The sequence below is a fragment of the Cyanistes caeruleus genome, chromosome 6 (assembly GCF_971803275.1).
Source record: "Cyanistes caeruleus chromosome 6, bCyaCae1.hap1.1, whole genome shotgun sequence".
Classification (NCBI taxonomy): domain Eukaryota; kingdom Metazoa; phylum Chordata; class Aves; order Passeriformes; family Paridae; genus Cyanistes; species Cyanistes caeruleus.
Window position 1 is genome coordinate 59,143,699 of NC_141706.1, and position 14,030 is coordinate 59,157,728.

General features: G+C 36.1%; 1 protein-coding gene across 13 annotated transcripts in view; it reads left to right on the forward strand.

Annotated features, from left to right (window-relative positions):
• KLC1 (kinesin light chain 1) overlaps positions 1-14,030 on the forward strand; it is a 45,435-nt gene that overhangs the window by 25,659 nt on the left and 5,746 nt on the right. For 7 of the 13 annotated variants that reach the window (XM_086892539.1, XM_086892542.1, XM_086892545.1 and 4 more), the window contains exons 5-14: positions 1,057-1,282; positions 1,792-1,879; positions 2,541-2,642; positions 3,275-3,448; positions 3,590-3,689; positions 4,525-4,574; positions 4,670-4,737; positions 6,112-6,220; positions 8,155-8,316; positions 13,595-13,725. In XM_086892539.1, the coding sequence (XP_086748665.1) occupies positions 1,057-1,282; positions 1,792-1,879; positions 2,541-2,642; positions 3,275-3,448; positions 3,590-3,689; positions 4,525-4,574; positions 4,670-4,737; positions 6,112-6,220; positions 8,155-8,316; positions 13,595-13,725 (1,210 nt within the window). Of the gene's footprint in view, positions 1-1,056; positions 1,283-1,791; positions 1,880-2,540; positions 2,643-3,274; positions 3,449-3,589; positions 3,690-4,524; positions 4,575-4,669; positions 4,738-6,111; positions 6,221-8,154; positions 8,317-12,234; positions 13,726-14,030 lie in introns of those variants that run through there. The other 6 variants (XM_086892541.1, XM_086892543.1, XM_086892551.1 and 3 more) reach the window with 3 other exon arrangements.

Genomic DNA, 14,030 nt, shown 5'->3' on the forward strand with positions numbered 1-14,030 from the left:
AGTAGGGCAGTAATTGATCATGAGCTCCTTCCTAACTCATCTTTGTTTCCCTAGAATTTTGGAGTAGGAAGGTTGAGAGGCAAAGCTCCCTTACTTTGCTTTACAAAACACAGAACTGACAAGTCAGTGATTTCTCTGCCCTTCCAAAAGAATGCTGAGATGCTTCAGTGCTTTGGCAGGCAGTGACTCTGTATATAGGCTTGGACTTGTGTGATTCCACTGACATGAAAATGTGTCCACTTTCCGTGAAAGTAATTTTTGCTTAATAGAGAGAATAAAGTCAGGCTCTTGGCTGGAGCCCTTATCTTGTGCATTCTCTAGAGTTTAATGGAAATTAATAAGTGGGAATATTCTAAATCTCACAAATTGGTTAGGTGAAGAGAAAAGGGGTGTATTTTTTGGGCAGTGGGAGGAGTGAGGGTTGCAACTACCAAAGGTTAGAAGTTTCTGGAACATAAGTGGCTAAGCCTGAGGGTTAGTGAATAAAACCTAAAGGTTAACTTTGACTCAGGGCCTTTTGTCTTGCAGCTGTTATTTTTGACATCCGAGGTCTTTCAGTCCTTTATGTGCTAACCTTAAGTGCTCCTTGGCATAGCAAACAAAGGGAAACCAAAAAAAATGGTATGTTTAGTGAAGAATAAAGGAAAAAGCTTTTCTGCAGGTATTCAGCTTATCTATGTTAGTATTCCTTTCCATATGAAAACAGTGATATTCATAAGTGCAAAATTATGATATAATCTTGAGAATGTTGATGGTTTGCTGAGCCAAAATAGTTTTCTGCTTTCTTCATTAGTTTATTTTGTTTGGCCCTTTGAGCTACTAGAATTGAAAAAATAGTACCAATACAATACTGGACAGGATATGAAGAATAAAAGAGTCATATTTCTACTGTCACTGTTCAAGACAGCCTGACTGCTGTGAAGTATGTTCTGATGCTAATTCTGTGTATTGAAATAAAATTCACTGAGTCTCATTTTGTGCCACTGAGCACTCATGTGAGATGTTCTATTTACAGTCATCTTTTACACAAGTTAAAATTTTGTGGATTTCTTTCAGTTCAACAGCAGCATAGCAGTGCAGCAGCTGCTGCCCAACAAGGTGGCTATGAAATTCCAGCAAGATTACGGACTCTACATAATCTTGTTATCCAGTATGCTTCCCAAGGTAGATATGAGGTTGCTGTACCTCTCTGTAAACAAGCTCTTGAAGATCTGGAGAAGACTTCGGGTCATGACCATCCTGATGTTGCCACTATGTTGAACATACTTGCTTTGGTGTACAGGTTTGTATACTGACTTATATACCAGATAAATACCAGTGAAATAAATACTTAGTATTTGGCTACAACCTTTTAATATTCAGTCTAGAATTTTTTCCCTGTTCTATTTTCCTTTTAAAATTATTGTTAAAACCCTCAAGAGGTTCCTAAAATACATCTCTGTATACTTAAAAGTCAAACTGTATGTATTTTTGCCTATACCTTTGCTTTAGGAATGAAGCTGGTTTTGATTTTATTTTTCTTGTCTGCTGAGAGGGCATGTCTTGATTACCCACTTCAAGGTAATCTAGGGATAGAAATTGGACATTGGTGTAGAAATAGTACATGCCCAGTACAGTCCTCAACTAGCAAACTACTTACAGGCTTCAGGGTTCTACTTCCTAATTTGTGAATATAGTCTCAATTACTCTTCTTTTGTAGCAGCATCTTTAGCTTAATAGTGAATTCAGCTTAGTTTTTATGATTTTTCATTCCTGAATCCCCAATGTTAATTACATCTCTTTACAATTCAGAGACCAGAACAAATACAAAGATGCAGCAAATCTCCTGAATGATGCCTTGGCCATCCGTGAAAAGACTTTGGGCAAAGATCATCCAGCGGTTTGTATACATGCAGTATCATAATTTTACTTGTTTTTCACTGAACTTTTTTTCAACTAATTGTAAGAGCAAACTCAACAAGAAAGGTTTTAAGACTTAGTTTGTCTTTAAACAGTTCAGGTAGGAGCTGCATTATATTCAGTGCTGTTTCACCATAAATAATTTGCGCATACTTGATTTTGCATTGCCTGGATTTTCTATGTGAAATCAATTCATGAAGAAATATTTTAATTTGCTTACTCAAATCACTTTATTGTACTCAGATTGAAGGGGCACTTCCTATTTGATTTACTGCTACTTGTAAATGAAATGTAAATCAATCTTTTTCAAAAATTCATGTGGTACTTTCGTAGCCTGTGGGATGCAGGGCACCTCAAAGTGTAGATGTGAGAGGTACCTTTGTAAGAGAAGAACATGTGAAAATGTGTGTGTTAAATGACATTTCCACAAAGAAAGCAAAATTACTTAATGATTTAGGTTTTTCTTTCCTCTATTGTGGATGTATGCATTTAATAATAACTATTTCTTCATTTGCAAATTTCTAGAGGTCTATCCTGTGCATGGAAAATTGGATAACATCAGTGCCTTGCAGATTTGCTCATTTGTCAAGTATTTGTATCAGCAGATTTCAGTGTACTTAATGTTTTTCTGCTGTTGACAGGTGGCAGCAACTCTTAACAATCTTGCAGTACTTTATGGTAAACGGGGAAAGTACAAAGAAGCAGAACCGTTGTGTAAGCGAGCTCTGGAAATCAGAGAAAAGGTATGAGTGACAAACACAGAGCTTCTGAAGGCACTTTTTGAAGGAGACAGCAAAGTTAAACGCTTGCTTTCTTATGCTTTGGTTGGGTAGATCTGCCAGATAAACCACAGAGTTAACAATGCCTTGTAGTTAGGAGTGTCTGAAGTTCAAAGCAGTAGGAAATTCCAGTAGTGCTACGGAATTGCTGGACCACTCTGGGTATATGCTAAATTCTCTGTTTTGTGAGAAACCTTCTGTACCTTTCTCCTTCCCCTTTGATAGCTAAATAGTCTTTGATTTGACAAGAGCAGTGGAATTAAAAAATGAAACTTAGCTAAAATTTTTAAGTTGATTGTTCTCCATGTGGATATTTATTTTAGTCCATGAGACTGCATCTTCAGGTTTATATAATGCTCTCTGTATAATGTTGTTTTACTGCTTAATTTGTTCCTCTTTTGGATTGTTCTGCATCATTCTCAGTTTGCGATAGAACTGAGTCATTTCCATATCTTTGAAATGCAGCTTTTGCTTTTGTCATTATCATGTTGAATTGAGGAGGAATAAACTTAACAGGATGTTTCTAAGTGATTGATTTCTAAACCATGACGTGATGATTAGAGAATGTTTTTTAATACATGGTATTTCATTTCTAGGTCCTGGGGAAAGATCACCCTGATGTTGCTAAGCAATTAAATAACTTGGCTTTGCTATGCCAGAACCAGGGTAAATACGAGGAGGTTGAATATTACTATCAGAGAGCACTTGAAATCTACCAAACCAAGCTGGGGCCAGATGATCCAAATGTTGCAAAAACAAAGAACAATCTGGTGAGCCTTTCCCAAAGTAGACCTGAGACAAAATTTCTCATTAATTGAAATGCACTTGTATCCACAATGTATTGCATTTCTTATTTATAAAGATAAATAAAGCAATGTGCTGATGTCTTTTGGGGGATATTTTGTTTTTAGGCATCCTGCTATCTAAAACAGGGCAAGTTTAAGCAAGCGGAAACTTTATACAAAGAGATTCTTACTCGCGCTCATGAACGGGAGTTTGGCTCTGTAGATGGTAAGAAACTCAGTCCCTAGATTTGAATTTATGTTTTATTTTTGTAGTTAAAAAGTAAAATTTTCAAGAAATCAATAGTGTCCTGATTAAAATAGTTGTCTGCTTTAGGTGGACTTAAAAGGTGAGCTGATAGATATGTTGGGAGTGATGTGTTCATCATAAGAAAGCTTGTAGATACAGCAGCAAACATTTGATTCAAAAACATGAGGTAGACTTAGTGGGTTTATGTTTTATGGATTTTGGTTCTGGCATAATTTATCTTACACCCCACTAAATCAAATTTTGGTGTTTTTATAGAGGCAGAAAAATGTACATCATTGGTGACATAAATAAAGACATAAATAAATAAATGGTTAATGCAAGCCCTCCATTAATACATTTAAAGAATGGGGAAAATAACCTTTAAATTTGAAATTAAACTGTACATTGAGGTCACATGCACTTTATAAACTAAAAATCCAGTGAAGAATTTTCATTGCATTCCATGACAGTAGCATATTCACCACTTAGTAGATGTCAAAGTAGTTGTTAGGATAAAAGAAAGAAATTAATGTTTTCTAGCACAGAACTAGAGACATGACAAATGGGTGACAGTGTATACTGACTTCAAAGCTTCTCAGAAGTAACTGTTTCTAAGTTCAGATAAGGAAAGGAGACAGAATTGTAAAACTGTAAAAGGAGGTGCCTGTTTTATTAATCTGCTGCTTGTAGTATGGACAGTAAGGGTTTTTTGTAACAATACTATCATTCCCTGGCTCACAGGTTCATTTCAGAGTGGTGAAAATCAAACAATGTAGATTTGTTATTCTATAAAATACTTTTCTTTTTTCACCAGATGAAAATAAGCCTATCTGGATGCATGCAGAAGAGAGAGAAGAATGCAAAGTAAGACCATTGTTGTAAATATCTTTTGGAGCTTATAGTTGTTTAAGTTGCAAATCAGATATTTTTTTTTTTTTTTAACAATACCTTTGTTCTAGGGAAAGCAAAAAGATGGCACATCTTTTGGAGAATATGGTGGCTGGTACAAAGCTTGCAAAGTTGACAGGTGAGTAATTTCTTACAGGACAAACAACTCATTAATACTCAGTGTCTCAGATTAAAAAGTTTTTAAAAATGAAACCAAAGAAGCTCCTTGGTTAGGACTATAAAAAACAAAGTATTAAAAATTCCAGGCCCAAGACTGGTTTTCAGAAATAACAGCAGCAGTTTTCAAGTCCTGAGGTTGCTTTTACTCAAGTCTGGTTAGATCCAGTGAGTGACATAAAATTGCACCAGTTGTGTTCTTGCCAGTCCTTCAGGCAACAGCGTAGGTCACCTTTCCTTCCATAGCACTCCTTGGCACGACTGCCCTCCCTGCCCCTGCAAGGCCTCAGGAGAGGGCCAAAAATGAGACTGTGCAGAACTGCACCTCAGTTACCTAGCTAGCACAAGAAAACAAAGCTAAATTGCCACAACTAAGCATTATTTGAGTTTCTAAATCTTCAAAAATACAGTTGTGTGAATGACAATGTATACTTTAAAGTGAAATAAGAGAAACAAAGATTTCAACTTGGATTATAGTTGGTGAATTTTTTTTGTTGTTTGCTCTAATATTTGTTCCATTATTGCAACTTTATTAACATGTAGGTGGTGCAGTGTATGAGAAAATGTGCAACTAGTATTGACAATCAGTGAGGGTTTTTCTTTATTCAGTATTTGAATGCTCATGTTTAACAATCATCAGAGCCTTTGTACTGTTGAAATTTTTTTTTCCTCCATCCTGAGTTCTGTGTACAATACATTTTGTTGGTTTGTTTTTCGTGTACTTCTTCATTCTAATGCATGAGAAAATATTTTTGCTGTTGTTACTGGAGCAAAACTTCACTCAGAAATACTGTGACTGAGCTAATTTTGTGCCATTGAAACAAAAATGTCTTCTTGGATGTGAGACTTGTTAATGAAATGGGCAATTTTTTTTCTTTTGTTTAAGCATGGTTTGAATGCATAGAAACTGCAAATAGGTGTTAAGTAAAAGCTGATGAAAGAAACTGCTAATTACTTTTCTGACTAATACATGCTACAGTAATAGTCTCTCTATGCATGGATAAGCATATTTTTTGGAAGTTGCACAATTACTCAGTTGGATACACTCATCTGGAGCTAAATTTTCACCTTGAGGTGCAGCTGAGGAGCACAAGGTCTCAGCATTCCAGTTTCAGGGATGTTGGCTGGTCACAGGGTGAGACATTGATACACTCTGAAAGGGATCAGCAGGTACATGAAGTGTACATGAAGTACGGTATGGTGTATTTCAAGCAAGAATAAATTATTACAAAAATATGATAAACACTATTAATTTAAGCTTTTATTAGTGAATTGAGGGGAGTTTACTGTGTGAGTATATATTTTACATAGAGTTATTTTTTTTTTCTTTCAATAGTCCAACAGTAACAACTACTTTAAAGAACCTTGGGGCACTTTACAGACGACAGGGCAAATTTGAAGCTGCTGAAACATTAGAAGAGGCAGCAATGAGATCTCGTAAACAGGCAAGTATGAAAATACACCTTAATGATGTTTCTACATTGTGGTCATGCAGATTTTTAACTTCATTTATGCAGAATGTAGAAATTTTCAGTGCCTGGTCACCCTCTTAATTTCAGATTGAACTGGTGATAAACTGATACATCTTAACACTTGCCGATTGGTTAATTGTTGGGGCAGTGGCAGCATGTATTGGGACATGATTCAAACTGGAGGTGAAATTATGTGGAAAATGAAAGAGCAGAAAACATTGTGTTGGCCAGCATTCCTCAGCTGGCTGCTTGTCCTGGGAAGCAGACTGTAGCTGGGGGAAATGGGGAGGTTCTGCTGGAAATCTTTGCTAATCGTGCTGTTCTATTTTTAATAAGGAGCTGTCAGACTTACAAATGTTCAGTTTCTGCATTCAACTAACTAACAGAAACCTTTTGTTACTTTTGTAACAAAACTGCTACAAAACTGATGAGATAGATATTACAGTTTCAGTGGGGACCTTCTTTTGATGTGCTCTCTTTGTGCTCTCAGATCTACTGTTCAAGTAACCCTTTCTCCCTTCTCTTAGAAGGTAGAAGAGAGTTTGGTTTTGTTGGGGGTTTATTGGCTTTTTTTTTTCTTTCCCTTTGGGATGGTTTGATACAGTGGCTTTTATACAAGTGTCTAAGATGGGACAAGAAAACATGGGTTGTCAGTTGGTGTTAAAATGGAAAGCAAAGAGAATACAGGTAAACAAACAACATGAAAGTTGAATTTTAATTTCATTTTTTATATGAGAATAAATAAGACTTGGATGTTTTCTAGAAGTTTGCTGGTAACTCTTTAAGGATGCCTCAGAATTTCACTGTTTCTCATACACCACCTATACCCTCAATCCATAAAATATGGCAGTGTACACACCCCTAGATTTAGATGCATAGACTACAATGCTGTGTTACAGCAGCATTTAACACTACCTTTGTATTTTGGGTCCTTCAAGTAATGCTCTTCACTTAGGGAAAAACACCTACATGAGAATAAGAACCTGACATCTCCATGCCATGAAAATAGCTTTCATTCTAATTCATGCACTTTTAAGAACTTTGGCATCCTTTTCATTTTCTGTATTGAGGTTGGCTTTAAGGATTTGCCACACACATCCCTGCTGCATTTGCTGCTAGTTCTGTACTGTAGAAGATGCAGAATATTTTATAAAGTATAAGGCATTTATCTGGGATCTCTACCTGTCAGCAAATAGTGGTTATGATGTGGAGTAGGTTTATTATAAAGAAGACAAAACTGAAAATAAGTATGATTTGAGTTTTGATATTTTCTAGTTTCTTTGTTAAAGATTTTGCCTTTAGTGTAGGGTTTTCACAGAAGGTACTTTAGCATTTTTAAGATAATTAAAGGACTATTTGATAGTTGATAGGCATACTGTAACACAAAGTAAACATGTTGACCATATATTTAGGATGTTTATTGCAAGTTTTTGTTCTGTGTCATTTCTTTCTGAAGGAAAATTATATTAATGCCAAGTGTTCTGTGTCAGTATTTTTAAATAACACAACCTGTTTCTGAGGTATTAGATATTCAGACACATCTCCAAAGGCATGGTGAAAACCATCATTTGAGAATTACATTGATGGTTAGTGATCTATAAATTGCTTAAATATTTAGCTGGTTGCCAGATCTTTTCAGATAAGCGACACAAACACCATGAGGCTTAGACAAGTGATAAGAAAGGAAGAAAAGAATGGCAAGTTGAAAAACTGGCAAACTGTCCACTTTATGCTGTGTTGGTCCTTGCAATTTAAGAAGGGCCACTCAGCTGCTCTCTGAAAGTAGAATTGGACTGATGCAATTGTGGGTTGGTTTTACTTCTTGCTTGGCGCAGTCGTTGTGTGTAAGTTGTAGATTAACAGCTTGTAACAAGATAAAGCCTATTCCCATTCTATCAAATTCTCAGGGTCTTGACAATGTTCACAAACAGAGAGTGGCCGAAGTGCTGAATGACCCTGAGAGCATAGAGAAGCGGCGGAGCAGAGAGAGCCTCAACGTGGATGTGGTAAAGTACGAGAGTGGCCCTGATGGCGGCGAGGAAGTGAGTATGAGCGTAGAGTGGAACGGGGTAAGTACAGTACACAGTTGGAGAGAATAGCCTAGGAAATCATCACCTAACAACCAGGGCTGTCCACTCACCAGCCTGCTGTGCTTTCAGGAGTTTCCTGCTTGAGCTACGTTGTACTTTGTAATTTTGCAGAATCAATTAAGAAATGAGGAATAACATTTTGTCTACCATAATGCTAAAAAAACTCGTAATATTTTAAAATTTTAAGACATCCTTTCTGTTGCTGTCTTGAATGGTGACATTTCTGCATGAATCCCAAACAGTTGTATTTAAGGCTAAGTTGTGTAATGCTGATTGAGTGTCCTGGTTGTGGTCTGGTGTACAGTTGCTTCTTAGTGGTTTGTCTTTACTGGTAGAAATATTCTGGCAATTAACTCACTTTTGCTTTTTTCCTTTTGGTGCTGTATTTGCTTGTAATTTAAATTTTTATTTAAAAATGCTCCATTAGTTGGAATCAAAAAGAACATTTGCTGTGAAAATATACTGAGTGTTAGCAGTTTCAGAGTAAATTAAAATGACCAGTCTAACACTAAAATAATTCTGATCTCCTTACCCAGCTTGCTGGAGGAAGGAACACAGCTTTTCAAGCTGCTATACAGTCTACTTTAAGAGGCAGTGCCATCGCATAGCAATTCAATGGTGACTTGGTGACTTTCCATGTTTTATGACTCTCCATATGTCTGGAGCCAGGGCTTGCTCCTGTTTGTTTCCCATATATTGGCTTCACTGTATTACACTGATTGCCATTAAGTAAAAACATATATTATATATATATGTGTGTATATGTATTTATATATATACATATATATAAAATATGATTACATGTGCATTTTTCTAACCATTGTTTTCCTTTAATTTGAAGGACAACGCAAGCTTTCAGTTATTACCTGGCTTATGTAGTTTGCTTCTGTCACCATCTTTCCCATGCTTTATCCCATTGCTGGCAATGGGATACATATTGCACTATTAACTAACTCCCAGCTGCAGTTCTGCTGAAAATACTCTGTTAAATCTTAGATTATAAAAGTGGTGTTGCTTTTGCTGTATGGGAGGGGGAAGTAGCCTACTTTGCAATATTAAGTGTTCTGAAGCTTCGTTTCTCTAACACCAGCAATCTTTTTCTCGCCATCTTTTTGTAAGCCACATGAGACAAAGCTTAACATTCCAAAGAAACCTTGAGAAAACATGCAGTGCTTTAGTTTTAAAGGAGAATGTTCTTTCCATCTTTGCTTTTGTCTCTATTACTGTTTTCTTGGCATTGGTGTTCTCAGTGCCAAGACAGTCAATCAGCATCTATTGTGAATTAATACTGCATCATTAATAAAGCCAAGTCAGGTTGAATAACTCTCTTCTTAATTCTCATTTTGCCCATTCAGCATTAGAACTGTGTACTGTACTCCTCCCTTAATTTTTGCTATACTTTGCATGACTGTATGTTCTAAACAGATTAAACTTTTTTCTGGTATTGACATTAATGCATGCAGGGTTTGGATGGAAAGGGCCTTCTGTGGAAAAGCAATAGACAGTATTTCTAGGTCAATATTTGAATCAAACTCACTTTTTTATCAAAAAGTGATAAAATTTGCTGGTCTGAAAAATTAAATTTTACCATCTCAGGGTAAGCAAACTTCATTTTTAGTGTGCTGAAGTGGCATTGCTTCATTCTCATCTTAGTTATTCTTTTTTCTCCCCTCTTAAGAGAAGGTATTTTGTAATACATGTTCTACGTGAAGTGGGCAACTCTCTCTCCCTCCCCCCTGCAAGCGTTTCTATCTCAATGATGTTCTCCCCTCTTCTTTTTATTGTGTAGGTTTTTTTACCCTTGTGTGTTCCCTCCAGACAAAATACTCTGATTCATAAAGTGTAGTAGAATCTTTTATTTGTGTCTGCAGAGCCTGAAGAAAAGCCTGCCTTTCCCATTTAAATTCTTCTGAAGTGGTCAAGCTGACTCTGTCTGTTAGAATAGGTGGAATAGGCAAAGGGACAAACTCAACAAAACATTTTATCAGAAGATGTAATTAAGGGCCTTCCATATGTAATGTAACCCATATGAAGCATTGTAGGCTTTGATGTAATGTCTTACACTCTTAAAAAGAACAGAAATATCTATTGAAGTAAATCTGCCAGTAACTATTAAAACAGCCATATTTAAGTGAGGTGTTTTAGTGCATCTTTACATGTCACTTGTAAAGTTCATGACTTAAAGTGAACAGAAGACACTTGAAAATGCAAGGAAATACTTGGTCTTAAAAATGTAAGGTGGGAAAGCCAAGATTTGGATCCCTTACTATGTTTCTATATAAAAAATAACAGCGAGTACCTGTAACTGGCATTTTTGTAAACTGATCTTGCAGCTTGCTGCAGGACAGATGAAAATCTTTGTACTACTTATTTTAATGTTTGTAGTGTGAGGGATTATCTTTTCATACTCTAAGCCATATGCTTCAGAGATACAGGCTTTTGGGCATGTAAGTCCACTTCCAGGTGTGAAGGGAAAACTGTGGATTTCACTACCATAGACAAGAGTTAACTCTTGTTTAAATAAGTGCCAGACAGGGGGATGTTGTAGCAGGCAAAGTACAGGAGATGGTGATGGTGGGGAGGTGTAAGCAGCAGTAATAATGTGATTCTCATTCTGAATGACATAAAAATTGGCAATTAAACTTTGCCATAAAAGCAGCTTGTGAGTTTGGTCTTTGTTTACTCTGGTCTCAAGAATGGGGTTTATTTTTATCCTGACCTCATGTTTTGGAAGTGTTTTGTCAATCAAGCAGTCAGTATTTAACTTAGGGGTTTGATATTTTTATTTTAGATTTGAAGTACCTAAAAGCTTGTCTGCTTATTCCTAATGTTCTAGTAAGGTTTACTCTATATAGTTACACTCTATACCTATCAAATTGGTCTTGCCTTTGGATCATTTTCACTACTCCAGCATTGCTGATTGCAAACCACAGGAATAATTAGCCTTTTCGCTGATCTAATACTTCTAGCTGGAATTTAGACTTCAGTTTATTCAGTCCTGCAAAGCTGGTCTGTCTTGAAGTGTAAACAACATATGCAATTTAGTTTGAAACACAAATACTTAGATTTAGATCTTCTGATCACTTGGTAGCAAGATATTTTGCCGTTTCCAAGGATAATTTTAATTAGTGTTCATTCCAGTTGTTACAGGTAAAGGCTCTCAAGACAGATATCATGAACCTATCAGTAATAGTCTCTGTACTTGCACAAAGAATGGAAAGTGTGCAAGTTGAACCACAGTTTATTTTAAAGGTGCATTTTTTCTGCTGCCTCACTGCATTAGGGACAGTAGAGAAAATTCCACTTGGATTATATATATAGACACAAACACAGATACGTTCTAAAAATACTTGAGAAAGTCAATTGACCCAGGCCAGTTGGATTCTAGTTCCCTAAGGGAATGAACAGAATTTTGTCTGGAGTTTAGATGAAGACCTCTTTCTTCTTGCACTTTTGTTTCAAGGAAAATTCCTGACAGAAGTTAAAGCTGAAATGAATGCACTTTGCTCTATTTTTCATTTTTTTAAAATTTTTTTCTTTTTTTGTGTGTGTGTTAACATCAGCTGAAAAAAAAAATAAATCCCCCCTTTTTTTTTTTTTTGTTTATGAAATGTAATAGCAAAGCTGTTTCTTGTTAAAGGTGTTTCATATTTTATAGAAGTTCTAACTTGAATGCACGGCATCAGTCATGCTCATTTGTCAGTTCCATCTTAGTGATACAGGTTTTAAATTGCAAGGGCCTGCACTTTGTACCTAAGGGCTGTCCAAATGGTTACTCTGTAAAAAAAAAAGTTTTGAACATGACCTAGAAATACTGTAAACTAACTGTTCAAAATTGAAAACTGTTGAATTTTTCCCAACAGTTTCATTCAGTTTTTCTCTCTCCATTTCTGACAGGCCTAGATGCCTTTTGTGATTCTTATACTGTCTCCTGCATGACGGGCGTGCACCATCTTCAAGCTTTAACTTCTCTCTTCAGTACTGACTGCTGTGTTTTAGCAAACCCCTTAAGATTCTTGTCAGAGCTACACTTCCCTGTAAACTGGCCATTCCTTCAGTGCTGGTGTCGTTTTTGGTTTTCTATTTCTGTACCTGTGTAGCTTTGCCAGATATGTATTTAGTCATACCAAATGTTATTACAACCATTTGCTGTGTAATACATTAGTAAAAAAGAAACCAAACAAGTAACAATGACCTTTATAAGTAGCTGTTCACTATGGAATAAAGGTAGTTAAAAGTATCACACGAGGTATTATTGAAATGGCATGATGGTGACATTTACAGGAGAAAAACCAAACCCGTAAAAGTAAAGCATGTTCTCCAAGTGCTTTAAAATGTATTTAGAGACCTATTATATGGTTAACATCAATATGGAACTCTGGATGTCTTCACTTACAAATATTCTAAAGTAGCATTGCTGTTTAGTCTTTGTGTGAGATTTTGGCAATTATGCTTTTCTCTACTAATCTTGGTGTTCAGTGATTTGTGTATTTGTCTTTCTAACTTCTAATAAACTCACTCCAACTCAGGTGTCTGTCTTTGCTTAGTAGTGCTTTTTTCTTTCTCAACTCTTCTTTCATAATCACACAGGTTTTTTGTAGAGTAGGAAGCGGTCACTTCTAATCTTACTAAACTCTTGGGGTTTTGTAAGAGTAAAACATTTAAAAATAGAATTGTGGTCACTTTACTCTGGGTTTTCTCTGGGTCAGCGCAGGAGTATGAAACATTAATGCAGTATATGAAAACTTAATTTCATTGTGGTTTATGTTTTCTTTGGTAAAAATTGAAAATTAAGCACAGAAATTTGACCATAAGTATTTCTGAAATATTCAGAAATATTTTTGTTTAGGTATTTTACAGTTAATTAAACATGTTTGCAAGTAATGTAGATATTTAGAAAGAACCAAACATGTTGTTTTCTTAGACTGATGGAATGCTTTTGCTTGGGGCTTGTACTCTGTTAACCACAGTGTGCTTATATGAAATGGTGGTGGTGAATTGTTGGACTACTGTGGTGGGGTTTTAATGATGAATTGTGCTTTGGGCATGTCTTCATGTTTGTTACACTTTGGAAGGAACCCTTTTGCCTTGCTAAAGTTGTAGCTATATGGTATTACATGTTTAGGTAAATGTATATAGTATAAGTATATATTAACAGCAATTAAGAGGTAAATATTCATCACTGAAATGTTTTTGAGCCAGGCTTGGGGGAGGGCAGCAGGCTCTTGCAGTTTCACATGTATTCAATTTCTTTCAGGATGGCACTGGATCTCTAAAGCGCAGTGGTTCCTTTAGCAAGCTCCGGGCTTCCCTTAGACGCAGCAGTGAGAAGCTGGTTAGGAAGCTGAAGGGAGGAAATTCCCGGGACAGTGACCCAAAGAACCCAGGGTAATTCATTCTCTGTTCTTAGCTGTGCTGGTGTCCCTCGGTCTGTGCCCCACTGTAGCCTAGGCTAGTTCCTAGGGCAGTGTTCCCTTCCCTGCTTAGCTAACTGCATATCATACACAGCTATATCTTAAGGAAAAATAAAATAGGAAATAACTTCTTAAACTTCAATTGTAAGTTCTGTAATATCTGAGGATTTATATTTGCTTGGAAGAATTAACTCTATTGAAAAAATATTTTTTTTTTAATTTTTGCTTCTTTACCTACTTGAAGATTAGAAAAGCTTCATAGAACTACTGATAAATGTT